This window comes from Mirounga angustirostris, unplaced genomic scaffold (assembly GCF_029215605.1).
Source record: "Mirounga angustirostris isolate CCGP_5_RB_7025 unplaced genomic scaffold, mMirAng1.0.hap1 SCAF_11, whole genome shotgun sequence".
NCBI lineage: Eukaryota > Metazoa > Chordata > Mammalia > Carnivora > Phocidae > Mirounga > Mirounga angustirostris.
The window spans coordinates 90,241,007-90,268,027 of record NW_026991719.1 but is presented as its reverse complement, the minus strand read 5'-3'; the positions used below and the strand labels follow the sequence as shown (position 1 = coordinate 90,268,027).

The 27,021-nt window shown below is 41.3% G+C and overlaps 1 protein-coding gene across 7 annotated transcripts in view; it reads right to left on the bottom strand.

The window, feature by feature from the left end:
- Positions 1-27,021, bottom strand: part of PAK3 (p21 (RAC1) activated kinase 3) — a 254,770-nt gene that overhangs the window by 56,475 nt on the left and 171,274 nt on the right. For all 7 annotated transcript variants that reach the window (XM_064574488.1, XM_064574484.1, XM_064574486.1 and 4 more), the window contains 5 exons: positions 19,171-19,271; positions 13,664-13,817; positions 11,791-11,828; positions 2,071-2,202; positions 1,025-1,190 (listed from right to left, as the gene is read on the bottom strand). In XM_064574488.1, the coding sequence (XP_064430558.1) occupies positions 1,025-1,190; positions 2,071-2,202; positions 11,791-11,828; positions 13,664-13,817; positions 19,171-19,271 (591 nt within the window). The remainder of the gene's footprint in view (positions 1-1,024; positions 1,191-2,070; positions 2,203-11,790; positions 11,829-13,663; positions 13,818-19,170; positions 19,272-27,021) is intronic.

Sequence of the window (27,021 nt, the reverse complement as noted above, 5' to 3'; positions counted from 1 at the left end):
AGGAGCCCTTAACTCACACTGGGAGAGGCAAAGAAGGCTGTCCTGAGGAGGCAACTTTTGAGTTGGGTTTTGAAGGATGAATAGGAGTTAGTGAGATTGGGGGCTCTGATTGAAGATAACTAGAAATGTGTTAGATGTTTCTGTAGTATGAGTTTAATGACTATGCTTTACAGACCTTTGGCTCTTTTGAACAGACGATGTCCTTTTCTTAAATCTCCTTGACCCAGAAAGCTAACTGAAAGAGAATTGTTCTGTGAAACTGGAGTGAGTGTGTATGCACAAGCGTGTACACAATAATGACACCAGAGGAGGGAGTTTGCTAGCATTTGCTGGCCCTGCTCCCCTTCTCCACATAGAAATGCTCCTAAATTAAGAGAAAAGACTATATTACTGTGGCTGTTGGTTTTGATTGACTGCTTTGGGCTTTGAGGTTGACTTATCTATCATGATTGATCAGTTGGGAGACCTTGGGGGATAATCAAAAGATATGTCATCAGATTATTTTATTCCTTTCGGGAGCATCGTCTTAAAATGAAACTCGATGTTTAATTCATCGTGTCAAGTTTTCACCTTAATTGATTTTGTCAAGCCAAAATATTTAGTTTCTGTCAAATTTGGAGTGTGGGGGAAGGAGTGATCTGGAATACAGAGCAAGTTCCAACCTTTACATCTTTTGACTTCAGGGAGCCTGGAGTTTATGCAAGGAGGCCAAAACTTTGAAAGAATCAGTTCCCAGGGGCGCCTGGGTGGCTCAGTCATTAAGCGTCTGCCTTCGGCTCAGGTCACGATCCCAGGGTCCTGGGATCAAGCCCCTCATTGGGTTCCCTGCTCAGCGGGAAGCCTGCTTCGCCCTCTCCCACTCCCCCTGCTTGTGTTCCCTCTCTCGCTGTCTCTCTCTGTGAAATAAATAAATAAAGTCTTTAAAAAAAAAAGAATCAGCTCCCATTTTACATGTTTTACGAGAGACCATCCCATGAAGTAATGATGGCTAAAAACAAACAAAACAAACCCCCCCAAAACTCACTTAGCTTCTCTAGGATCTCCTCGTCCGTCATCTTGGATTTTTTCCTTTGCCGATCTGTGTTTCTATACAAAGTACTGGAGTTGGCGTTCTCAGCAGAAGGTGGTGTGACCTCTTTATTTGGTACTGCCGGTGAAGCAATGGATTCCAGCACAGAACGGGTGTAGATCTTAAAGATAAGAAAACAAGTTCTACGATAAAAACAGTAGGCCAAGTGAAGGGTATGAAGTCAAGATGCTGTCATGTCAATGAGGTTTTATTTTTTTTTCATTAAGACAAAATTTTAGAGCAGTTTTTGGTTCACAGTCAAGTTGAGAGGAAGGTACAGATTTCCCATCTACCCCCGTGCCCACACATCATAGCCTCCCCCATCGTCAACACTCCCCCGCCCAGAGTGGGACATTCATTACAACTGATGAACCTACATTGATGCATCATAATCACCCAAAGTCCATAGTTTACATACTGTTCTCTCTTAGGGTATACATTCTATAGGTTTGGACAAATGTATAATGACATGTATCTGCCATGATGGCAATGGAGTTTTGTCACTACCCTAAAAATCCTCTGTGCTCTGCCTATCCATCGCTTCTCCACATCCCAACCCCTACCCCCGATAAGTTTTTAAAGTCAAGTGATTAATTAAATATTAAACAAGAACTTTAAGTTGCTTCAAATATACTGTCCTTGAAAGCTCTCAGGACTCTGTCTTCTGAGGTCCCCATACATGCTGTGCTAATTCTGGTCTTGGTGTCTCTGCTTAGGCACTTCTTCCTACTTGATTCACATGGATTTCCTTCTCTAATTTAACTTCTGCAGCGATCTTATAACTTAGCACTTATTTGTATGTCGTTTGATATCATTCTCTAATTGTCATGTACTATCTCGTATCCTCAAAGAGCAACCTCAACCAAGGTTGTACCTGATATTCTAGATCAGGGAACACAGTAAATACTCAATAGGTAGGGGCTGATTAACTAGATTCTGACTCTACAATGGTTCCAGAGGACATCTTTTGAATCATTTAGGAATAGTCATTTGCAACTTACTGATTTAGTATGCTCGGGTCTTGGCGCAATAACTGGGGGGGGCTCATTGTCATCTTCTTCTTCTTCCTCTTCTTCCTCTTCTTCTTCAGACACAGGTGGAGCCAAAGGAGGCTCTGATGCTGTTTTTGTACTCTTATGACAAAAACAAAGTTTAGAGACCAGGTATTAACTCCCTGTTGTTTTTCTTCAGAAATGAGAAAAGGGAAATGAAATATTTAATCACATAGGGACATGAAAAAAACCACACCTTTTACAAATGAGCAGAGCCATCTACAATTTGGTGACCAGGACTGCCCACATTCAGAGGTAAATTCAGGCCATGGTTTTAAACATCATGAAATTTTTTTTAAAATCTTTTTATTTTCCACTGAGCTCAGAAGCAGTGAGCTATTCAATATTTGAAAGTTCAATGTTTTTTAAATCAATGAATAATATATTTTTAAAATGCTACTAGAGCCTTCAATTTGTACTGGGCAGATTGTCAATTTGCTGATTGATAGTCTGTCAACCAGAAAAGGGCTATTTTGTGCCTAAAGATCAGAGCATGCATATGGATATGGTAATAATACAGCTCTGCAAATACTCACTAAGTACAAGCAAGCCCATAAATGTTGCTTCCCTGTTCAGCCTCCTGGAAAGAAGCACTCAGAAAGTAACAGACATGAAGATCTAAGGAATATTCATCAACATAAATAATTATTCAGTCTTAACCAACAGGTATAAATGGTGATTTGCAATATTAAAAACTGCAATAACACCACCACCACCAAAAATAACAACAATTGTTGTATCTAGGATCGGTTCTTGATCATTCATATTAATTCAGGGGTAAAAATGGTTCCCCCAAAGCTGAATTTTGAAAGCCCTTTGGCCATGGTTCTCAAAGTTTGGTCCCCAGACCAGCATCATCACCAGGAATTTGTTAGAAATGCAAATTCTTGGGCTCTATCCACACTAATGAATCATAACTCTGGGAGTGGGCCTAATAGTGTGTTAATGACAAGCCTTTCAGGTGATTCTGGTTCAGGCTCAAGTTTAAAAATCACTGAATGATGATAGAGGTCTATGCTGTCCATGGTTAATGAATAGTTACAATGTGGCTAGTCTGAATTGAGGTGGGTTGTAAGTGTAAAATATGTATCGCATGTTGAATATGTAACATGAAAAAAATTGTAAAATAGTTCCTTGGTGAAAGACATTTCCTTTTATGTTGTGTATATGTTAAAATGATAATATTTTGAATACATTGGGTTAAGTAAAATATCATTAAAATTAATTTCACCTATTTCTTTTTACTTTTTCTCAATGTGGCTACTAGAAAATTTAAAGTTACATATATGGCTTTTATGACATTCATTTCTATTGGAAAGCACGATTATAGATGATTTTTTATTTTGTGTGTGTGTGTGTGTGTGTGTGTATGTATTGTTTTTTTGTTGATGTCTTTGGGTATACAGGCTCAAGCTAATCCTAAAAAGAATTTTTACTTCTCGAGGACAAAGCTCCTGAGGTAGATACAGGGAGCTCTACTAATACATATTATATCAAAGGACCTCAATCTATGAATAAAATTCAACACAGATCTTCTACAATCATGTATAAACCAATGGTAGAGCTATAAGGTGCAATCATAGATCTGAGCGGAGACAGCAAGATTTATCTACTGTGCAAAGGAAGACAACTTAGAATTTATAAAAGAGTATTTGAAAGAACATTTGCTTGCCCTGATATACATACTGAGTGGTTTACAGACTAAAATTCATATACTTAGTTGATATTGGTTTTCTTATTTATACACCTATATTTATTCTTAATTTGGCCAAAATAGCTAAGCTATGATATTGTACTGTGGCTGTGTGGAAAGTGACATGTGTTAATGACATTAAGTTTTCAGGAAAAAAAAATTCAGTGGGCAAGCTTAGAAATTGTCTTTAGTTTATTGGTGTTTGCTTTGAGATTATTTTGTTTCAGAAAGTTCTGCTCTATCTTATGCCAGCTGGGATCAAGAATGCACCTAATCATTGTTCATTGGTAGGAGGGCAGAACCTGCATATAAACTGACCACTTTTTATATGGCAAACAAAGCTTGCTTCTCTATTAGGCAATATGAACCATGCTTCAGAATAGTAAGCTTTCCATGGGCTTATGAAAATATCTGAAGTCAGAAATAAGTCATTGTCTCCAAAATGCGACAAAAACCTCTAAAATCTAAAGTCATTAATGTCTAATTACATGTCTACAAAGTATAACTACACGTCAACTTCACTTAGTGACTTATATTTAGTAGCTATAGAAATTTCATTACATTAAAAACCAAATTGTGGATTAGATCGTCTTCTTTAGCAACAGCTCCTGAGTATCATACTGACTTCCAATAAATGATACCTAACCAAAAATTCAGTGTTACTTGTAATCAAATAATTTCAAAATCGATATTTTAAAAAATCACTTTAAAAAGTTTACAGCAAAAAAATTAAGTGGGGTAGAGGAGCCCTTTAATATATTTGGTACAACTCATCATGCAGCCTCCATAAATGAGAGTATATACAGCCTATGAGGATCTAAAAATTGCCCTGGTGGAAAATAAAATGGGCCTAGGTCTAGGCTCCCCAGACTGCTACAAAGACTAATCAGTACTACTAACCAAGCGGTAACCTTGCACATCTCAACAGTGGCTATTTCATTAAAGAACATCCGCCTGCAAAATCTGTTTCTTAACATTCATTACTATCCTCACTCTTCTCATTTCATATGGAGACCCTCCCCACCTTCGATGATAGACTAAAGGACTGTTAGAAAACCTAAAGTCTTCCATCTTCTGAAGGTTTGTGGGGCAGGAGGAAGACCAATGTTTCTGTTTATCTGGGACCAGACCCTATACTGTCATGTTGGCTGGTTGGTTGGAAAGAATGTGTGGCCTTCAGGGGACATTTTTTTTTTTAAGATTTTATTTATTTATTTGACAGAGAGAGAGAGAGCATGCACAAGCAGGGGGAGCGGCAGGCAGAGGGAGAGGGAGAAGCAGGCTCCCCACCAAGCAGAGAACCCAGTGTGGGGCTTGATCCCAGGACCCTGGGATCATGACCTGAGCCTAAGGCAGATGCTTAACCAACTGACCCACCCAGGTGCCCCAGGGGACATTATGTTTTGCAGGATGGTTGGGCCAGGGAACATTAGCTGACCTAGTAACACCAGGCGTTGGTCCTGAGAACTGAAATCAACATAATTTCCTGGCCCCATGTTAAGTAAGACCAGGACCAGGCATATTTTCCCATCCCTGTGTAATAATACTGGGGCTGGGCATACTTTCTTTTCCCTGTGTTAAACAGTATCAGGTGAGAGCATATTTTCCTGTTCTTATGTTAAACAATACTGAGAACAGGCAAAACTAGCAGCTTCTTACTTCAAGAAATGCTTGCTCTTGGAAGACTGAACCAACTGAAGTATTTTGCTTAGTAAGAATAACAGCTTGCTCACCAAGACTCTCTTGAAGACTCTCACTTCACCAACCAACCTAAAGCTATTTAATCACAAACACTGCACAATCCTAACCTGTTCCTTGCCTTGTAAGACTTGCTTTAAAATCGCATAGCCATGGGGGCCTGGGGGGCTCAGTTGGTTAAGTGTCGGACTCTGGATTTCGGCTCAGGTCATGATCTCAGGGGCCTGAGACTGAGCCCCTCATGGGGCTCCGCGCTCATGGCGAAGTCTGCTTCTCTCTCTCTCTCTCCCTCTGCCCGTCAGCTCCCCCCCCGCCACTCTCTCTCTCAAATAAATAAATAAATCTTTAAAAATAAAATCAAGGGCCGCCTGGGTGGCTCAGTCAGTTAAGTGTCTGCCTTCAGCTCAGGTCATGATCCCGGGGTCCTGGGATTGAGCCCCGTGTCAGGCTCCCTGCTCAGCAGGGAGTCTGCTTCTCCCTCTCTCTCTGCCCCTGCTCCTGCTCTCTCTCTCTCTCATGTGTGCACTCTCACTCTCTAATAAATAAGTAAAATCTTAAAATCAAATCAAATCAAATCACATAGCCGTGCTCTAAAACCCTATAAATGTTCTCCCCTAACATCCCCGTTCCAAGATACTGCTAAAACTCTATAAAGGGAGGGCTCTTCCTTGCTGCTAGAGTTTAATAAACAGCTTTGCTTATTAACAGATTTTTCTGGTGTTCTTTTTGGGAGTCACAGGTATAATGTCGCTACACTCTTCCTTCTAGGCTGAGAATGACTATGTCTGTTTAAACTTGAAAATAATATAGATAGGTACTCCGTTTCCTCTTCAGATGATAACCGGAGGGGAGGTGTGTGGGGGGTTGGGTGAAATAGGGGATAGGGATTCAGGAAGGCAACTGTCGTGATGAGTGTCTGGTGGCATATGGAAGTGTTGAATCACTACATTGTACATCTGAAACTCATATTAATTACACTGTATGTTAACTGGAATTAAACCAGCAAGTAAAGAATATTTTTGTCTTACTGAAAATTTGTGATACTCTTCTTGTGCCACACAATGGGGCAAGGGAGGTAATTCTTTACTTGAGCGGGGTCCTGGAGTCTTTTAGAACTCTCCAGAAGGATACAGGTAGGTATGTGCTTTTCCATATAATTTCAAGGGTTCAGAGATCTCATAAAGCCCATCCGTATGGACTCTAAGTTATAAACTCTGCTCTAGAGCATACACTAGCTAGAGGAACTACCTTAGGAAACTCTTCTTTCTTTGAGCTTCCTTGTTAAAGGCCAAAGGAATTAGAAGTAAGGACCTTGGAGGCTCCAGATCATGCGAAGTGTGGTCTATGGGCCACTTTTGGTGCTTGTTTAAGATGCAGATTTCAGGGTTCCATTCCATTTTGACTTGTGCCTTCTCCAGGCAGTTCTGATACACACTGAAGTAAAGGGACCACTAATCTAGATGAACAAAGCAAACCAGTACTTCGAATCGAAAGCTCAATCTGTGTCAACTGTATACCCAGGTTCTCTGGGCACAAATCATGATGTGTTCATAGTATTGTTGCTACCTTCCACTCAAAATACTAGTCCAGGACTCTAAATGCATTACTTTACTCTCAATGGTCCAATACAAATATAAAATTTTAGAGTAGCCTTAAATTTAAGAGTAGGTCCCTGAACAGTATTTAGTGTTTAATACACTCATATCAAAGAAGCTACCACAAGTGAGCAGTAAAGCAGATGTCATAGGACTATGGGAGGTATTGCTGAATTCAATATTAATGACGTAGTCACTCATTTAAAATATTTAGTGGCCACAACACTGCTTCTATGGTAATTCCCACCCAGGCTATTAGAGGATGCCAAAACTGGTGATCAGTTTAGGCTAGGTCTATAAGGGATTGTCCAATCCCATTAAATCAGATCTTACAGGATCGCTAGCTGGGTCTACTTGGGAGTGTTTCTAATGCAAGAAAGCATAAGCACCATCAAGGCAATCTCCCTCTGGAACCATAAGGAGAGCACGGGGTGCTCTCAATTCCCCATTCCTAAGTAGCTGAGTCCCACTGAAGGGATCCAATCTAAACTTAAGGGTTTAATCCAGTCCATTTGATCAATAGAAACCCAGCCTCAGTTAAGCAGTTTAATTAGTATCTCCACCTGGGAGTCCTGCCAGCCCTTCAAACTCCAAACTGTCCAGTAGGAAACTCAGCATCTGCTCATGGAAATTTGTAACTCCCGAAGGATGGCATCCTCACCCTTTTGGCTACCCTTGTATCATTTGAAGCCTGCAGTCACCTTTGACCTTGACCTTTCCTCCAACATCCAATCAATAACCTAAACATTTGAACCTCATCTCCATTCCTGCTGCCACCATCTCCCCTAGGCCCTCGTTACCTATGGCTTGGATGCTTGCGCAACTCCTCCAACTGGTCTCCCCTTCATCCAGCCTCACCCTCCGCCCTTAATTCACTCTGGACATTTGCTGTTAGGTAACTGTTCCCAAAGCATAAGCTTTCATTGCCTAATTCTCCTGTTCCAAAAAACTCCAAGGGCTTCCCAATGTATACCGGAAAAGGCCAGATTTCTTTCTTTCTTTCTTTTTTTTAATTTAAAGTTTACTTAGTTGACATACCGTGCAATATTGGTTTCCAGAGTAGAATTTAGTGATTCATCACTTACACACAACACCCAGTGCTCATCACGACAAATGCCCTCCTTAATACTCTTCACCCCTCTAGCCTATCCCCCGCCACCTCCCTCCATCAACCCTCAGTTTGTTTTCTACCGTTAAGAGTCTCTTATGGTTGGTTTCCCTTTCTCCCTTTCCCTGCCCCCTTCCCATATGTTCATCTGTTTTGTTTCTTAAATTCCACATATGAGTGAGATAATATGATATTTGTCTTTCTCTGACTTATTTCACTTAGCATAACACACTCTAGCTCCATCCACATTGTTGCAAATAGACCAGATTTCTTGGAATACCATTTTTTTTTTAAAGATTTTATTTATTTATTTGACAGAGAGAGACACAGCGAGAGAGGGAACACAAGCAGGGGGAGTAGAAGAGGGAGAAGCAGGCTTCTTGCAGAGCAGGGAGCCCGATGCGGGGCTCGATCCCAGGACCCTGGGATCATGACCTGAGCTGAAGGCAGACGCTTAACAACTGAGCCACCCAGGCGCCCCGAAATACCATTTTTTTTAAAGATTTTATTTATTTATTCATGAGAGACAGAGAGAGAGAGAGAGAGAGGCAGAGGGAGAAGCAGGCTCCCAAGGAGCAGGGAGCCTGATGTGGGACTCGATCCCAGGACCCTGGGATCATGACCTGAGCCGAAGGCAGACGCTTAACCATCTGAGCCACCCAGGCGCCCCTCTTGGAATACCATTTAAGGGCCGCTATGATTTGGCTCCAACTTAATGTTCAAGGCTTAATTCCTATGATTCCTTTTCTTGCATCTGTCTTCATTCAAAACCACACCATTTTGTCCCCATGCTCTCCTCACTATTGTGCCCTTTCTTATGTTTTTCCTTTTGCTTAGAATGCCCTTTTCCATCTATTCCAGATCCAAATCCCCTCGGACGTTCATGATCTAGCTCAAATGCGACCTGTTTTATGAAGCATTTTCCAACTCAACATTCAACAAATATGTACCAAGTACCAACTTTGCACCAGGCACTGAGCTTTAAGCCCTCCGAGACAAGAGCCTGCTTCCTTTTTCCTACCCAGCTGAAAGTAATCTCTTTTCTCTGAGTTCTCATAGCAAATGGACATATTTTATGTTATGTAACATAGTCCATATTGTACTGTGTTTCTTGATGTGCATACTTCTCTTCCCTTACCAGAATGAGCTCCAGATTTCCTAGTGCTTGTAAGGAGGCACTCGATAAATATATGTGAAAAAAGTAAATATCCAGTTGTTTTATCTCCAAACAGTGAGAACATCATTTTTTTTCTGATTTGGTGGAATATTTTGATCATTATGTAGATTTAGTTTGAATTCCACAAGCAAAACCAGTAGAAGCACGTTCAAAAGAAAGGGACAGCATTTCAGGAGATATAAACTGTTGACAAAAATAAAAACCAATCTACCGACCATCCTAACAGGTTAGCGTTTAAAATAACTGACCTACCTACCTAAAAAAAAATACTATTTCTTTGCCAGAATACCCAGCTTGTATTTATTATATCATAATGATATTAAGTAAATCAAGGGAGGAAAGGTAAGTATTCATCATGGAAGGCTGGAATTTTTGCTTTAGCTTACATTTAATAAACATATAGCATGTGCTAGGTAGTATACTAAGTATATTACATGCATTATCACATTCATTACTCATACAATAAGACTAAATACCTATGTCCAGAGCCTTCATTCTTTTTTTATTTTTATATTTAATTGTGGTAAAATATACATGACATACAAGTTACCATCTTAGCCATTTTAAATGTACAGTTGAGTAGTGCTAAGTATATTCACACTGTTGTGCAAACAATCTCCAGAACTCTTTTCATCTTGCAAAAATAGAATTCAGTATACAGAGTATTCTGTATCTCCTATGAGTAGAATCATACAGCATTTGTCTTTTCATGACTGGATTATTTCACTTGGCATAATGTCCTCAAGGTTCATCCATGTGGTAGCATGTGTCAATGGTCAGAATGTCCTTCCTTTTTTTTTTTTTTTTTTTTAAAGTAGGCTCCATGCTCAGCGTGGAGCCCAACATGGGGCTTGACGTCACGACCCTGAGATCAAGACCTGAGCTGAGATCAAGACCTGAGCCAATATCAAGAGTCGGACGCCCAACAGACTAAGCAACCCAGGTGCCCCAGAATGTCCTTTCTTCTTAAGGCTGAATAATATTCCATGGCATGGATATACCACATTGATTTATCCATTTGTCTGTTGATGGGCACATGGGTTGCTCCCACCTTTTGTATATTGTGAATAATGCTGCTATGAACATGGGTGTATAAAAATCTGTTTGAAAACCTGCTGTCAATTCTTTTGGGTATCAATCCAGATGTGGGATTGCTGGATCACATGGTAATTCTATTTTTAATTTTTGAGGAACTGCCACACTATTTCATAGCCTTTACTCATTACCACTAATGATCTACTGCTATCACACTTGTCACCCAGGGTGACATCAAGCGGGCCAGCATCTGTCCTCTATAAAAGGTTGATTATCCAGGACTCTATGAATCAACAGGAAACTCTCACTAATGCTAATTATTTTAAAATAAAACCACACAAAGTAAGCCTTGTCTAAGACAATTGTCTATCTAATGCCTATGGGTATTCTTGCAGATACTCCATCATTTCTAAGAACTTTGAACCAGGTTACTTATTTTCTAGTCACTTCTCTGATCAGACTATCTATGTGAGTTTGGGCAAAGCTCCCCCACTGCATCTCAGTTTATTGGAACAGGTGACGCTCAGAGGTATAATGGTATGACCTCAGATGAGTTATTTTACCTCTCTGAACCTCACCTATAAAATGGAGACAATGGTAAGACTTCCCTCATCTGGTTGCAAGAAAGGTTAAGTGAATGTAAAATGTTATCATCCCAGTGCCTGGCACATTTTAAGTGTTGAGTAAAGAGAAGTCACTATCAAGATGATTATTATTTTCATGATTCTTTGTGTAAGAGAAATAGAAACATTTATCTACATAAAGATTTATACATGCATGTTCATAGTAGCGTTATCTACAAGAGCCAAAAACTGTCAATGGTCTGGAGATCCTTCAATGGGTAAATTATTAAACAAACAGTGGTACATCCATACCATGGAATACTACTTTGCAAGAAAAAGGAACAAACTACTGATAACACACAACTTGGATGAACCCTAAGAGCACTATGCTGAGTGAAAAAAGCCAATCCCCAAAGGTCATATACTATATTATTTTGTGTACATGAAATGTCTAGAAAGACAAATCCCATAATACCAGATCAGTGACTGCCTGGGGCTAGGGTGGAATGGGGAATAGCTGTAAGCAGGTATAAGGGATCTTAGGAGGTGATGAAAGTATTCTAAAGCTGGATCGTGGCAATGGTAGCGCTGGTATATACATTTACCTGAACTCATCAAACTATACACTTAAAAATGGGTGAATTTTATAGATTTAAATTATACCTTTAAAAGACTGGGATTTTTTTTGTTTTTTTGTTTTTTTAAAGAGACTCTCTATCTAAACTGAATCTATGTGACGGTATTCTGTTGGACTGCCAGAAACCCTGATCACTCCAAACCATTTTCAATTTTTCACTTACCGAGGGATGGGCTGCTATGTATCCGTGTGCACTTTTATCTGGAAAGTAAAGATAAAGATGTCACCTTTATTTCATGAAGCCTGCCTCACTTAGACGTTAATAAAAAATTAACCTGCATGCCTTTGACCAGAAGGAAATTCTCCAGTTCAGTACTGAATAGATACTATGACACATGACATCATTGTTCTGAAAATAGCTCACACCCTTGCCCCCTCACATGTCATTTTATAGATCTTAATGAAGGCCTCCAGCAAATCTCATCTATATGGAGGAATATCAAGATCAGCTACTCCTTTTTTTTTTTTTTAAGATTTTATTTATTTGAGAGAGAGTGCACGCGAGTGCGAACGTGTGTGCAAGCAGGGGGAGGGGCAGAGGGAGAGGGAGAGAGAACCCTCAAGCAGACTCCCCGCTGAGCACAGAACCCAGTGCAGGGCTCGATCCCAGGACCTTGAGATTGTGACCTGAGCCAAAATCAAGAGTTGGATGCTTAACCAACTGAGTCACCCAGGTGCCCCAAGATTACCTGCTCTTAGTTGGTATGAGTCTATACACCTATATCCAGAATTTCTCCCCTACTTCCTCCCTCCCTCCCTCCACCTCCACCCTCCCTTTCACCCTGCCTTCCTTCCTTTCTCTTTCTCCTTCCCCCCACCTCCTCCCACCCTATTCCTCGGTCTCCAACACTAGAGCATCCATGGAGTGTCTGGTGAGTTTTACTCAGCTCAGAGAAATACTGGAATGAAACACTTTTGGTTTTGGTCGCCTGTGGTTCTCCAGTGAACCTGGAGGACAGTTCTAGACTTCCTCACATTAATTAAGCACTGTTTGAAGTGTCACTAGGATCTCTGAGACATTTCACTCTATGTGGAAGACTAAATATCATAAAACCTCTCCTTGCTGGCTTTTTTTCTTTTTGGTTTTCTGCCCTGAAGAATAGCAGTTAAGCTATCTTCTCAGTTAAAAACGTCCCGTGGAGCTGTGAATTACTATACGCCTTAAGTTTGGGCTTTGACATGTCTTATGACCAAATGAGACACTCCTCCCCTTCCAAGTGTCCCCTTGCACCATCCTTGAAGATATTTCAAGCCTGTCCTATGTTAAAACCAATGCCGAGAGGTAGGGGCTCTTTACAGCTGGGCCACTAATGATAGGATGTTCTTCTCTTTTTAGATGTTAAATAATAAGTTGTTCTAGAGAGGCACCGCAGATCATCTTTCTTGAGAAAGATTTTGAAATGCAAAAATATTGTCTGGCACATATTTTTCAGTTGCTTATAGTGCAAATGTGAACCTCAAAGCTTCAAACAAAGGCTGGATCTACGTGCTAGCAACTGAAGTCAAGATTTGGCAGGAACACGGCCATTTCGATTTCTTATAAATAGCCAGACATGATTTCTTTTTTTAAGCCTGATTTTGAGGTTGGATCAAAATAGTCTGGCAACCACAAAATGCATGCTGTATCATCAGGGTCCAATTCAATGAATTGGAGGGATAAAAAAACTTCAGGAGACCATGGCTGGATCCATACACCTCTTATCTCATGGACACATCACAAGGCCTGATCCTACGTGACTAAGTGTCGTCTTCATGCCAGTGCAGAGACCAAACATTTGTGATTGCTGATTCAAACTGACAACTGCTGCTTCACTGAGCAATTAATTACCCCTACTTGAGTTCTAAAAACAACCAAGTGGTAAACCTCCTCATATCAACTTCACCTTCCAACCCATCTTTCGATTTACTGCCTTTGAAGTCATTTGGAGAAGGCACTAGAACTGGCTTCAGATGCCCTACAGGCATTCTGTTCTAATCCTGAAGCTCTGAGATGGGAATTCCTTGTTCTCTCTTTGATACCTTGGATTTCCTCTTACCTCCTGACGTAAAGCTCATGTATTTCTGGTTGTTGACCGTTTCTTTGGAATCGTAGAATTTGAGAACATCCAGGACGGCTTGTGGGTTCTTCTTCTGTTCCAGTTTTGTTATGTTGGAGGTTTGGAGTAAGCGTGCCCACTGCTCAGGGATTCCCTGTGGACAACCAGAGGGAGAGAATGGCAGCTCAGAACATTCAGCAGCTGCATTTTTATGTTCCAGTAAAGTTCTTCACCAAGAAGCCCATGCTACCTGTAGGATTACACTTGGGAAACTGAAGTGACACTCTAGATTTAAAGTTAGTAACTTAATAATGCAATCATTCTCTTCTCTAATTAAAACACATAGGTAAAACTAGGATCCAACTTAAAAAGGGTGGGTGGGAGTATGACTGTGATAGAAAAAAAAAGCGCATGAAAATCACCTCCATATTAATTCTGCTCATCCATGAAATGATGTTTACGGCTTAGCTTGTATTTTCTGGCGACTCAGGGCAGACATAGCAAGACTTCTCTAAATTTGTGCACAGTATAGTATAGTGCAGATCAATGGATTTTATATGACTGGAATCACATAAGCTGTTTCTGGGCATGTCGTAATCGGAAGATCTTTCTGAACAGAAGAAAAGCCTCACCTTTGGGCAGTTTACGCTTTGTGATTACAAAATGTAATTTGGGGGGGGTGCTCTAGGGCTTTAATACAGAGGGGGATTGAGAGGAGGCAAAAATAGAATAGTGGAGGAGCAACACCACGGAGGTGCTAAATAGTTTCTCCTCTCCTCCCTCCATGCCCTCCTCCCCACTTTGTTCGTTGGCCACATGGAACCTGGGGACTGTGACGCATGTGCCAAAGCCTCGTGAGAATTGGCAATACTCTAAAGCATTTAGAGCAGACAGGAGGGAGCGTTTGGAAATCTAACCTGGGACAATTGCACCAATTACGCTGAAAGGTTAGTTTCGCGTTGAGCGTTTAGCATTCTTTCCTACATGTCCAGCCTACAGATGTCCCCATTTCGTAATTGTCCAGCCTCCAAAGGCAGCTTGGAGCAAGAGACAGACACATCGTTCCTGCAGTGCATCTAGACACAATTTATGTGGCCTTGCCCTCTGAAGTCTCGGCAAAACAATGTGTGACGTGGGCCTCCAGAGTTTGGGAATGACAACAAAAAAGTGAGATAAGCCAAGCAACAACTCTACTGCACACACATGAACCTGCTGCAGTGCTATGACATCTCAAAGAAGCACTTTGATGCAAGCTTCTTTTGGGCCTGTGACGCACCTCTGGGAGCTTCCCTGGGCACATCTGTGAGCCATAGAGATCTGGCTGTAATGGACGTAAATAAAGAAAGAAAAGAAAGTTAAAACAGAATGTGGGACAACTTAGAAGGTGGGAGGAGATGAAACCAATGGGTCTGAATGGGGGGGTCATCCCTTCTCAAGTGGGGAGGTTATGAAAATCGAGAGGTCTTAACTCCATCAGGGGCAGGACAGGCTAGGACAACAGATTTCAGGAAACAGAGGAAAAAAAGACAACGTTCTCAAGTTGGGACGCGTAATTCCACTTGGGGCCAGATGCTTCCTCCATAAGTACACAATAGTAAGAATTACTGTTAAAGGACCGGAGAAATTACCAGAAGGCAGAAACATGACTTTGGAGGGAAGAAGGATGGCATCATGAAAAGCTCTAATGATAATTTGTAAGTCTGTATTTACAACCAGGTGATCACAGGTAGCCGATGGCCATGTGATGAACTTACAAATTTCAGTTCTCAATTCTGGTTAACCATTTCTGGTTTCAGCGTGGAAGTGTCTGTGTGGCTAAAATGGACAGGATGGCGACATGGGGATGCTAAATTTAACTGCATTCTCATTGATGCGACTCTTCTGCACGTTGCAGTGAGAAAGTCGTGACTGGTTTAGGGAAAACTAGATTAAGGATTTCCCACACAGCCAGACTCTACCTTTGAGTTTCTTTAGACCAGGGAAAGGGAAACCGTTTCATTTCAAACCATATATGAACAATTTCCATTTTAATACTGCAGTTCGGAAGTCCTGGCTTCCCACAGAATAAGATCGGATATAAGGTAATGGCTTTATCTAAATAAAGAGATTGTCTCCAAAGCTACAGAAACATGCTTCAACCCAACTGGTTTGATTTGGGATACAGGTCTTTGATTCCTGGCATTTGGGGTTACTCCAAGCACAGTGAAACGACACTTTGACATGCATTAATCACGCAATTCGATGCTAAAGCCTTAAGCCACATATTTGAACTCAGGAGCCCATGCATGATCCCAGTTCTGATTCTAAGTGCAATTAATAGCATTTGGTTAATACTGTCATGGCCAAAGGAGTTATTAAGTGTTATAAAACCAGGTATGCATTGCACATAACCACTAGGGCAGACATCACTGGCATGATCATTACCGTAATTATTAGAATATTTGCAATTATTATACATTCTGATGGCACCTCTAAACTTTTGTGATAAATAAATGTCTCGTGATCACTAGACAGCAGGAAAACATGCTGTCAATTGCAGAAGATCCTTCAGACAACTATACTTACCATATGACTACCCTGCTGACATAATTTCTTGTTTCTTTGAGAAGTTGAGATAAACTAGTCGATCAATGAGACCTGACACTTAAATTTGAACGTACGCCACAAAGGCACATCATCAGATGGCCATCTCATTACTCCAGATTGAGGTACAAATCCCAAAAGTTAAGACAGCTAATGGAGACCTAGAAGTATGAGCATCAGAAGCAGGAGCACATATCAATGCCTGACCACGGGTACAATAACAACCAGATGTACAACAAGCTGGGGATTGTCCGGTGTAGCCCAGGAGAATGGCAGCATGATACAACAGGCCAAGCATTTATCTTATCATAAGAAATGATCATGTATATCACTCATACCATTCTTCCCTCTGATTGACTTGAAGCGACCGTCACAGGTCTAGAAGTCTGGAAGGGGGAGTTCTGAAGTATTTGGGACAAAAATGGCAATATAAAGGGTAAGGACTTTTCATAGTTTAGTACCCCAAATCTCACCTCCCAACCTAATTTGAATCTCAAGGTCCAAACGTATAACCAGGTGTACAAGGTTATATGGGCCAACTAGCCATAGGACAATCACCAAAGGGCACACCAAATTGGAGTCCAAATATTCACAGTGACAGGCCCTTGGAAGACAACTGAACAAGACAGTTCAACAAATTGCTCAAAATTCAATCTAAACAACAGCAATAATCACATTTGGTAATATGTCCCTCCCCCTCTGCGCACGCACACACACAATACATTAGTGGCACCGTGGCAAATAGGACCCAATTTAAATGCTACCAACAAAATGATTTTAAAAGCTTATTTTCATTTGGCATTTTTAAAAGTTAGTAAATGCAAACCAAAGGTGAAAAGAGTTAAAAAGTGCACAATTTGGCATCTTTAAATATAATGTGTGGACAAGTAGTTTCAAAAGACCACCAAGAGGACAATAAATGCACCAGATTTCCAAATTTAGCCTGTGTCTGTCTGTATATTCAAACAACTGCCTGCATCCAAACAGCTGCTTTATTTTAAATTGGGTGTGGTAGAGGCGGGGGTGGGGGTGGGGCAGGTTTTGGTTTGGTTGGGTTCAGTTGCATCAAACTGTTGGTCACAATTGGAAAGAGTGCCCATCACATATCCCACCCCCAGCCCTCTCTGGTGGGTTCTTTGGGTTCTAACCGATGGCCAAGTGAAAATGCAGTCAGCAAGATGATGGTGATTCTCTTTTTTTCATTTCCATTCAGAACGCCAAAAGAACAAAGAAAGAGCTCAAGATATATTGTATTATAAGATGTCAAGCAAGTTGGAAAGAGCGGAAAATATTTTTTAAAAATTGGAAAGGAACCAGAATGTCACATGAGAATAGTGGAGGAGAGAGCTTTCACATCAGACCAAAAGGAAGGAAAAAGAAAACGTGGCATGACAGCAGTAAAACATAAGAGAAGTTAAAGCAGAAGAAAAGCACATAGAAAACAAAAAAGGTCACAACTGCAAGCATAACATTCTTAAAATAAAAACAGGGAAGAGTTATTAGACCACATTTATAAAGTTGAAGTGCTTTGACTGTTTCAAATGTCAAAAAAGTCCTAACATCTTTGTTCAGATTATAAAAATCATTATTATTATTATTATTTTTGGTGGTGACAGCAGTCAAGGCCATTTGAATAATGTTTCTGACTTCATGGATGAAATTGGTTAAATCCTACCACTGTCTCAACTTTATTAACATCAGTATTTCTTTACGTTCTCTTCTGCTTACTACTGAGAGTATAGAAATAATCAGCTCATGTCACTTTACAAGGCCAAGATGTTTACTCCGTTGTGATTTTATTCTCATATTATATACTTCTGGAATTGGGGGGGAAAAAAAAGGCAATTTGGCTGTCAATTCAGAGACATGGTTTGCTTCTCCAAATCCAGTCAATTTGTCCCCCGCCCCTTTTTGGTTCACTCAGTCATATGAGTTTACTTACTAACCGTCAAGTTACAAAACAGAAAATTTAATTATTCAACATCTAAAATTATCTCTGGTTTTAGAACCCAAGAATCAGTGGTGATGATATTATAAAAGATTTTTCTTCTGAATGCATTCAAAATTACTCATCATCTCAGAATGTACATTTTTATTGAGATCCTTACTAGTATGGAAAAAGATAGTTGATCCTCCTGGGGACATATTTTTAGCCACATCTTTTCCTTCATCCATCTAAAAACAAAGATGCCAGATCTTTAAAAAAAAAAAACAACAAAGTACAAAATGACTGAGATCTTGAGCTATTTGAGCACTACAAATATCCAAAGAAAGGCTGACTCTATAGCTATGGTCTTTCTGGAGAATTCGTATTGGTATTTATTGTGGATTGTATATGTGTAAAGCACATAACCACTAAAGCACACATGATATATTCATAGTCTTCCTGAAACATGGGGTTTGTTGTTTTGAAGGCCTATGAAATATGCCTGTTAACAGGCCTAAAAATAAGCCATGTTCTTGAAATCAAAGGGAAGACCAAGTCAATTGTACAGAGATTTTTGGTTAGTGTGGTTAGCTGATCTGGGTAATCCAGGTTCCAATGTCAAGCCTGAATTATTCAGATGGACTGTATTCACTGGCCAAGTTGAGTCAGTTGATTCTCTGATTCACTTCAAACAATAAAGAACAGGCTCAACAGAGTCTCTCTACCGGGACTACCTCTCCTGTGCCATGGAAAATTCGCATTTTCAATGACACTGAAGACTAACTGCGATCAGACATTTTTATGATGGACAAAATAATTTTGCCAATACTCTTGCCACTCTCTAGTTCCAACGGATTGACTCAGCATAGTCCATCTTCCTTGAAATCATCCAAAGCATCAAGCCTGACATTCTGGGACATGGGCATGTTTTCTTGAAACCTATTTTCACAAAGGAATTTTTTCATGGCTTGCAAAGCACAATAAGGAGCTTACTTACAGTGAACTCCCCGGTGACTGCGTCAAACCCCACATGAATCGTATGTTCAAAGTCTGAAGGAAGAGAGATCTCTGGGCGTTCTTTCTCCTTCTTCTTATTGGCTAAAGGCAAAATGTTAACATGTATTTATTGGGGATATAGTTTTGTCATCCCTAAGTTGTACAATTAGGTTCATCAAAAACAATTACAAAGTTGAAAGACAAGTGATTCCAACACAAGCTTAACAGGATTTAGCTCCAGAAATTATAATTTCATCTGCAGAAGTAGCTGAGAGTTTGACAAAAAATGTTACATCCAGATAATATACAAATTTCCCAAATCAAGTTCAAACAAAACTTGCGGTCACACTGATTTATGTCCTTTACCAGTCTAATAATGTAACCCACAGGTATGTAGGTGTATTGTGGTTAACTGGCTTTGTTGGATCGAATAGGACTTACTAAAGAAGCAATTCATGATGATCAAGTCAAGCTAAGGTTTACTACTACAAAGAAAGAACAGAAAAGTGCTGAAGCTATCTATAAAAGCGTTAATTGTTTCAATGATAACCATAGTGAAATATCGAGAAGCTAGAACTTGTTTAATTTACATGTTTACATTTATGAAGCATATCTTAATAGACTCTTGGTCTTCTTTCAGTGAAAATACTACGGCAGACCATTAATGTTACACATCTTTATCACTAAAAGTGTTTTTAATCATTTCCTACCCAGCACTTTGCTAGTAAAAAAAAATACAAATGGCTGATTTTTACTGAATTAATTTTATTTAGTTCTTAGTAACCTCAAATCAATGCTTTGGCTTAGTCATTCCAGTGTGTAGCTATTTTTCCATGCCCCTAATATATTTTTTTGTCATATTAGCCATTCAAAATCATTGTCCTCAAGTAGATTTTTCATAGTGACACAATTATGAATAAACACATCCACAGTTAATATGTCAAAAACCTTTAAAGATATTATCATTGGAGAAATTAAGTTGGGAACTGTAATGAAATTAGTCTATCTTGGAATAGATTCCAGGAGGAAGTTACTGTGGAAATGTAAAATGGCATCAAGTAGGTTCCATAATAGACACATAAGCAAATCGGAGCATGTATCTCTGATCGGGGTGCATTTCACACTCAAAAGACAATAATAATAATACTCACCCTCCTAATAATGGGAAAGTCAGCATGGTTTGCCCAATTGAAACCAGTCAATCTCAGAATTGCCAGGGTGGCCAACTTAGAACACTCTGGTTCAAATAGATGTTTCCTTGGCCTGAATTTCAGACAACATTCAATTAACCATATACGGTTTTGTGAGTTACCCAGGATAAATTTTCAATTCAAGACCTTTCACATTCAAATGTCATTCTCATGGCTTCTTGTCTCTTTCTACCCTCTCTCACTGCTCCCTATCTCCAGCTAGGGGACAGAGAGATGGGGCAGAAATATGTACATTCAAGGAGTAAGAAGATTAGGATACAGGATTAGGAAAGAAAGATTGGAGGTGGGGGTGGGGGTGGGGGGGTAGGTGGGGGACAAGGGTCACTCAAAGCCTCTCTGCCTGGCCACGGAACACATTAGGACTCAATTTGAAAAGTACATATGTGCCATTCAACTTGACTTCAGCATAGATGCCGTGTTTACAGCAAGCCTACTTTGTTGAATATGATCCTAACAATGAAGTGTAGAGGTTTTTTGTGGGTACCTACTTCTGCTGTGTGTTTTGGCCCCATAGCTACCACTCACACCTGCTTGGCCGCCAGGCAGCTATCCTAGCCACTCCTGTAATCGTGTCCTTGTTTTTCCTCTTTCCAGCTCTCCCAACCATGTTGGACGTGGCTGACTCCCTCTCTTTTTACTTCCTTCACAGTGTGGTCCCATTCTCCTCCTCCCTCTGTGACCATTCTTTATTTGACTGGCATCGCTTCTCCTTCTGCCTTTTCTAATGCAGTCTTTGGCCTTTAACAATCCTTTCTTCACCCCTGTTCCTCCTGGATGGTAGCCAGTCCCAGATACTAACCCATGTGGTGTAACTCCCTGATCTGCGGTTGGCTGGGGATGATCCGGGTACTGTGAGACCAAACGCTTTATACAATTTGAGAGGAATGTTCCCTTTAAGGAAAAACACTCCAAGACTACCAGGGCCCCTCCTAGGGCTTTGGAAGAGCCCCAGGCTAGTGAGGAACTCTAGAGAAGTGTTATTCACTTCATAGTGAATCTACTTCTAGTGACAGGTGACTCTCTTGGGGTCAAAGACCACTCTGAAAATCTGAAGGCGGCTATGGAACTTCTGCCCATAAACTGCACTGAACATATCTACACAATTTCCCATATAATTTCAGAGGTTCAGAACTCCCCTGGACTCCAGGTTGAGAACCCGTAGCTCAGTCTACATCTCCAATCACTGTATCAACTTGCATTCATGACCTCTCTTGCCAGCAAACAGTCTCTTCTTACTTTCCATTAGCAATGGTTGAATGTTTAAAGCTTATTGACTTAGCCTAACCACTCCACTTGGGCTGAGCTATAGGAATTGACTTCATGGAGTCTCTCCAGAAGGCTACCTGATTGCCAGTCCCTTACCAGCCTGATCATGCCCTTCCCTTCACTCAGGGCTAAGCGTAACAAAGGCAGGAAGCCCAAACTTGCTCTTCCTTTCTCTCAGTGAGATCGTACCACTAACCACGCAGATCGAAGAAGGATTCAGGCTTTAGACACCTCTTCTTTTGGGAGGCCCTGAGCAATGAAAAGATTACAACCCCCTCCCTCTCCAATATATAATTCAAATAAAAAAAATACTAAAGCATAAAAAGGTAAGAAAGTCCATAAAGTTCTGCTATTCCTATGGTGATGAAGTCTTTCTGAAAACTACATATACAAACTAAAAATGTGGCCAGGTTTTGGGGGCCCCTGATTTGCAGGGCCTGTAGCACACGTTAACTCTCTTTATTGGGTAATTCAGCACTGGCCCAACTGCCCATGCCATAAATTTGGGAGCTTCTCTGACTCCCACTGTATTTCTACCTTAATTGGTCACCAAGTTCTATTCCATCTCCCACACTCCCACACTCATCTTGAATCTCCCTTCTTCCTTTCATCCCCACAAACCATTACCTTAGTCTAAGGTACCACTATTGCTCACCTGATCATATTGCCTCCAATCTTGCCTCCTGCTCTTCATTACTTTGTGGCCAGAGTAATCTTGGAAACACACAAATCTGACCACATTCCTGCCATTAAGATCCTTAAATGGCCCCCCACTCCCCATATGGTAGAAGTTCATGCTCATTAGCATGCTTTCCAGGGACCTGCATGATCTGCCCCCAGCTTACCTCTCCGTTGTCTATTCGTGCCATAGCCCCCATCGTCCCATACCCACGTCATGCTCCCTAAACTGCTCGATTTTCTCTTACTTCCAAGACTTTCATGCTAGGCCAAGGCCTGGCAAGTCTTCTCTCTTACCAAGATCCCTCACCCTGCACTTTGGGTGGGTGACTCCCATTAGTCCTTTTTCTTGAAGATTCACACTTGGGCTTCCTCTTTTTGGCAAGCCTTGCTCTGTCTTCCCTCTGCAGACAAAGTTAAATGCCCTTCTCTTCATGCTTCCATAGAACTGTCCGGTGCATACTCGGAGCTTGGCATGTATCAACACTGGATTGTTATTTCTTCTTTACCTACCTGTATCTCTAGCTAAAATTGGAGATACTTGACAGCAGAGACTGTATCTTATTCATTCTTACAACCCTTAGCACCTGGCTTATGTCCACACACTTCATGATTTTAATTTATGGAACATTTACCATGTGCAAAAAGTGCTTCTAGGGTCATCTCATTTAATCTCCATCACAATCTCATTAGGTAGACCTTATTAGTATTGTATTATTGTTCTATAGATAAGGAAAGCGAGAGTGAGGTTCAACCACCACCCAGGTATGTAGCAGGTGTCAGAGCCAGAATTTGAACCTAGGTCCCAATTGTGTCTACAGGGCCCAAGTTCTTAACAGCTACACCATTTATTATTCAGTAACATTAAAAAAAAAAAAAAAAAAAAAAAACCCGAACATCTTTGAGCCCTAGTCTTCAGTAAGTGGTTAGTGACTAAATGGAGCTTAGGTGAGAATTTTTTGTCCTTTCTTTTCTGGAACACTAAAATGTCTGTATCTCCCCCAGAAAATTGTTGAGCATTGGTCATTTATATTAATATCAGAAAAACAACTTTCAGTTCTACTCTCCAATGAGGGTACCACTTCCTCAGATAATCCTGATGGACGCTGCTCATTCTTCCCCATCCCGAGTTCTTAGGGGTGGAGAAATGGGGAAGGGTAGGGTTTCCCCCTTTTAATTCCAAGCTGTTGATCTGAGATCAGTACTTCTGCACTTGCCTCCAAAAAGCCCCTCCTTTGAGGTTACTGCCATTCAGTGCTCTTGGCCAAGTCCCCTTATCCATTGAGGATTCGGGCTCCTGGTCTTCCTTCCTACCCTCAGTGCTGCCATCGCTCTGTGAAACGTGATATATAAATGGACATCTCTTTCACACTCCTTCCTTTTAACTCCTTGACCTTCCTCAACGCTAATGAGTTTCAGCTCCTTTCTAGTTCAGTCTGCTCCCCTGGCCACCACTAACCCAGTGGTTGTCAACCAGGGCCGTTCATCAGAATAATCTGTAGAGTTCTATAAAAGACCAATGTCTAGGACCCATGCAGAACCTACTGTAGCAGGATTTCTGGGGGCGGGGAGACCTGGACAAATGATTTTCTAAGCTCCACAGATGATGTGCAGAGTGGAGGACCACAGGTACTCCAGGCCTTTTCATTATCCGAATTACCCTTTCTTTGAAAGATTAAACCCTGTTATCCCAGCCTCCCATCCTGCTATCTTTCCAGCCCTTAATCCTATTTTACTTATTCTTTGGTCTCAACAAAAACTCTAGTCCCTGGATCCCTCTATTTTTAAGCCAAGTTCCCAGCTTCCTCCTGGCCTAGACTCTTTGGTCCATCATTTAAATTGCTCTTAAGCCACTGCTTTGGAAGCAATGCCACTCTCTGACCTACTTTTGCAACTCTCCTGCAAAAATCTACTCTGAGAGAATCCAACCATGAAACCTCCACTTCTAGACTGAGGCTGATGAGCTATTGGAGGAAAAAATAAACCACACAGCTATGCAGATTGGTTCATACTATAAAAGTAAGAGGCCATAGTTGGGTCATCAGTGGTGCTTGACAATATTTTTCTTGTCTGTTGCCAACTTCCTTTCCCACTTCTCTTACTGAATATTCCAGAATTTTCTCACTTTGCTCAAACTTCTGCTTCACCCTCTGCTCCTTGACTTTCTGCATATCAAATTCCTCCACTTCACTGAGAAAAATGGAGGCCATCAGTTTGGAACTCCTTTGACTGGGCTTCCTGTCCCACCCCAACTGCATTTTTCTCCATCAGTAACATCTCATGTCTCACCGGAAGCAATGTCCCCCCCTCTGCCTGAGGTTTCTCTCTCCACTGGTGCTCTAGATACCAGTCCCTCTCACTTTTCCAGGGCTCTCACACCAATTATTGCCTATTTCTTCTTGTAGCTTCAAATCTCTCCCTCCCTACTGACAACTTCCTATCTGGCCTGCGAGACCTGCTGAGATCTCTTTCGTCCTTAAAAATTAAAACCCTCTGCCATCTCACATCTTTCTCTTGCTGCTACAGCTCCGCCTTTCCTTCTGGAGCTTAAACTTCTTGAAAAGGTAGCCCAGACTTCCTTAACTTTCACTCCTCAAACCAGTGCAACGAGTCCCTGAGGTCTCGAATGTATCTCCTACTTGAAAATGCGCACTTTTCAGTCCTTACAACTGTTGACCTTTCAGTCAAAACTGACATTGCTGACCCTGAACTTCATGAAACGAAATCCTTCCTGCCTTCTTTCACACAGTCCTTTTCTAGAGCCTGTTGCTGAATTTCTGGGTCTTCTGTTGACTCTTTAAACAGTACTTCGGGGCGCCTGGGTGGCTCAGTTGGTTAAGCGACTGCCTTCGGCTCAGGTCATGATCCTGGAGTCCCGGGATCGAGTCCCGCATCGGGCTCCCTGCTCGGCGGGGAGTCTGCTTCTCCCTCTGACCCTCCTCCCTCTCATGCTGTCTCTCATTCTCTCTCTCTCTCAAATAAATAAGTAAAATCTTTAAAAAAAAAAAAAAAAAAAAAAATAAACAGTACTTCGCAGGAGCTGTCCTAGGTCCTCATCTCTTCGTACCAACACGCCTCTCCCTTCGGCCACCTCACCTACTTGTACAGTTTCACTTCCCAGCTATACTAGTGGCTCCCCGTATGGATGTCCAGCCCTGACTTCTACCCTGACCCGTGGACTTGCATTCTGAACACCTCTATTTCGATATTTTCAAAAGTAAATGAATTTTCCACTGCCTTCTCCCACGCAAAACAAGAAATGACCCTTCTCTTCTCATCATCTGCTTAGTTGCCTACTCTATTAATGCTTCCTCATAAATATTCCCTCTGTGTTGTCCTCTTCTGTTCTTACCGATAATGGCCCTTAGGACAGGGCACTGTCATTTCTCACCTGCATAACTCCATCTGTCTCCTTCTGTCCCCTCCCCACCCCCACCACAATCCACTCTTCTCCTGTGGCTGGAGTGATATTTTGAAACACAAAATCTGATAACATTCCTCTGCATCAATGCTTTCCCAATGCCTTCAAAATCAAATTCAAAGCCCTTAGCATGGCGTATATAAGCCCTCCAGGATCCTGTCCCCAATTACTTCCATGGCTCAGTCTCCCACCCCTCGCCCACTCTCACTCTATACATTAGCTATTTGGAACTACTTGTAGTTGTATTCACAGCACCCCAATGAATAATGTGTCATGCCTACTGCCTTCGTAATGCTGCTCCTTCTACCTGGAATGCCACCCATCCCTGACATGGCTAGCTCTTTTCTTTCTTTAAGACTCACCTCAGTTCAGTGGTCACTTCTTCCAGGAAGACTTCCCTAACTTCACCTCGGTCTTGAAGAGCTGTCCCTCCTCAGTGCTCACTTCTGTACCGCACTTACCACGCTAAACTCTAATTGATGACTGACTTGTCCGTGTCCCCCACTAGGCCATCAGTTCCTTAGAGGCAGGAACTGGGACTTAGCCACCTCTGTACCCCAACATCTATCTAACACAGTGCCCGATTCAATAACTATTTGATGAATAAGCACATGCACAAATGAATGAATGGATGAATGACCTTCATTATGTGAAATGAGACCTGGTAAGATGGAGACAGGTCATGCCTATGTGCCTTTATGTGTTCATGGGTGAGGAGACTAGGACTCAGGTTCCCTAAAAAGGCTGTGTGGTGGGAGGGTATGTTTTAAAGTACTTGTTACAGTTGAAGATGTTGGTGGCAGCCTTGGGGCTGTTTTTCCTCAACAGCGGGGATGACTCTGAACTAATTCAGGCACACATCTTGCCAGATGCCAGCCTGGGGCCAAAAGCATATATTGGTAACCCAGTTGGGCAGGGTTCAAGGTACAGCAAAGCGACCAATTCTCACCCACATGGAATCCCTGGACGATGCTATGCTTGCCTTCTGAAAGCATTTGAGAAAATGGTCACCTGAATCTTCCTCGTTGTAGGAATTCCACTTGTCATCTTCCCCTAAAATTCCTGGAAGTTTTGTTGGGCCTTCTCATTGGATGATGTCATATGGTCACATCCAGAATTATGTTGTGGAGCACTTTCTAGCTCCTTGAAAATAGAGCATGCAGGAGAAGAAAGGGAATGGCAGAGAACATAGGAAAATGCTTTCATACATGAATGGAGCCTAAAAGCACAGAACACCAATCATTTTTTTAAAAAGCAATGGAAAGCATGCAAGGTT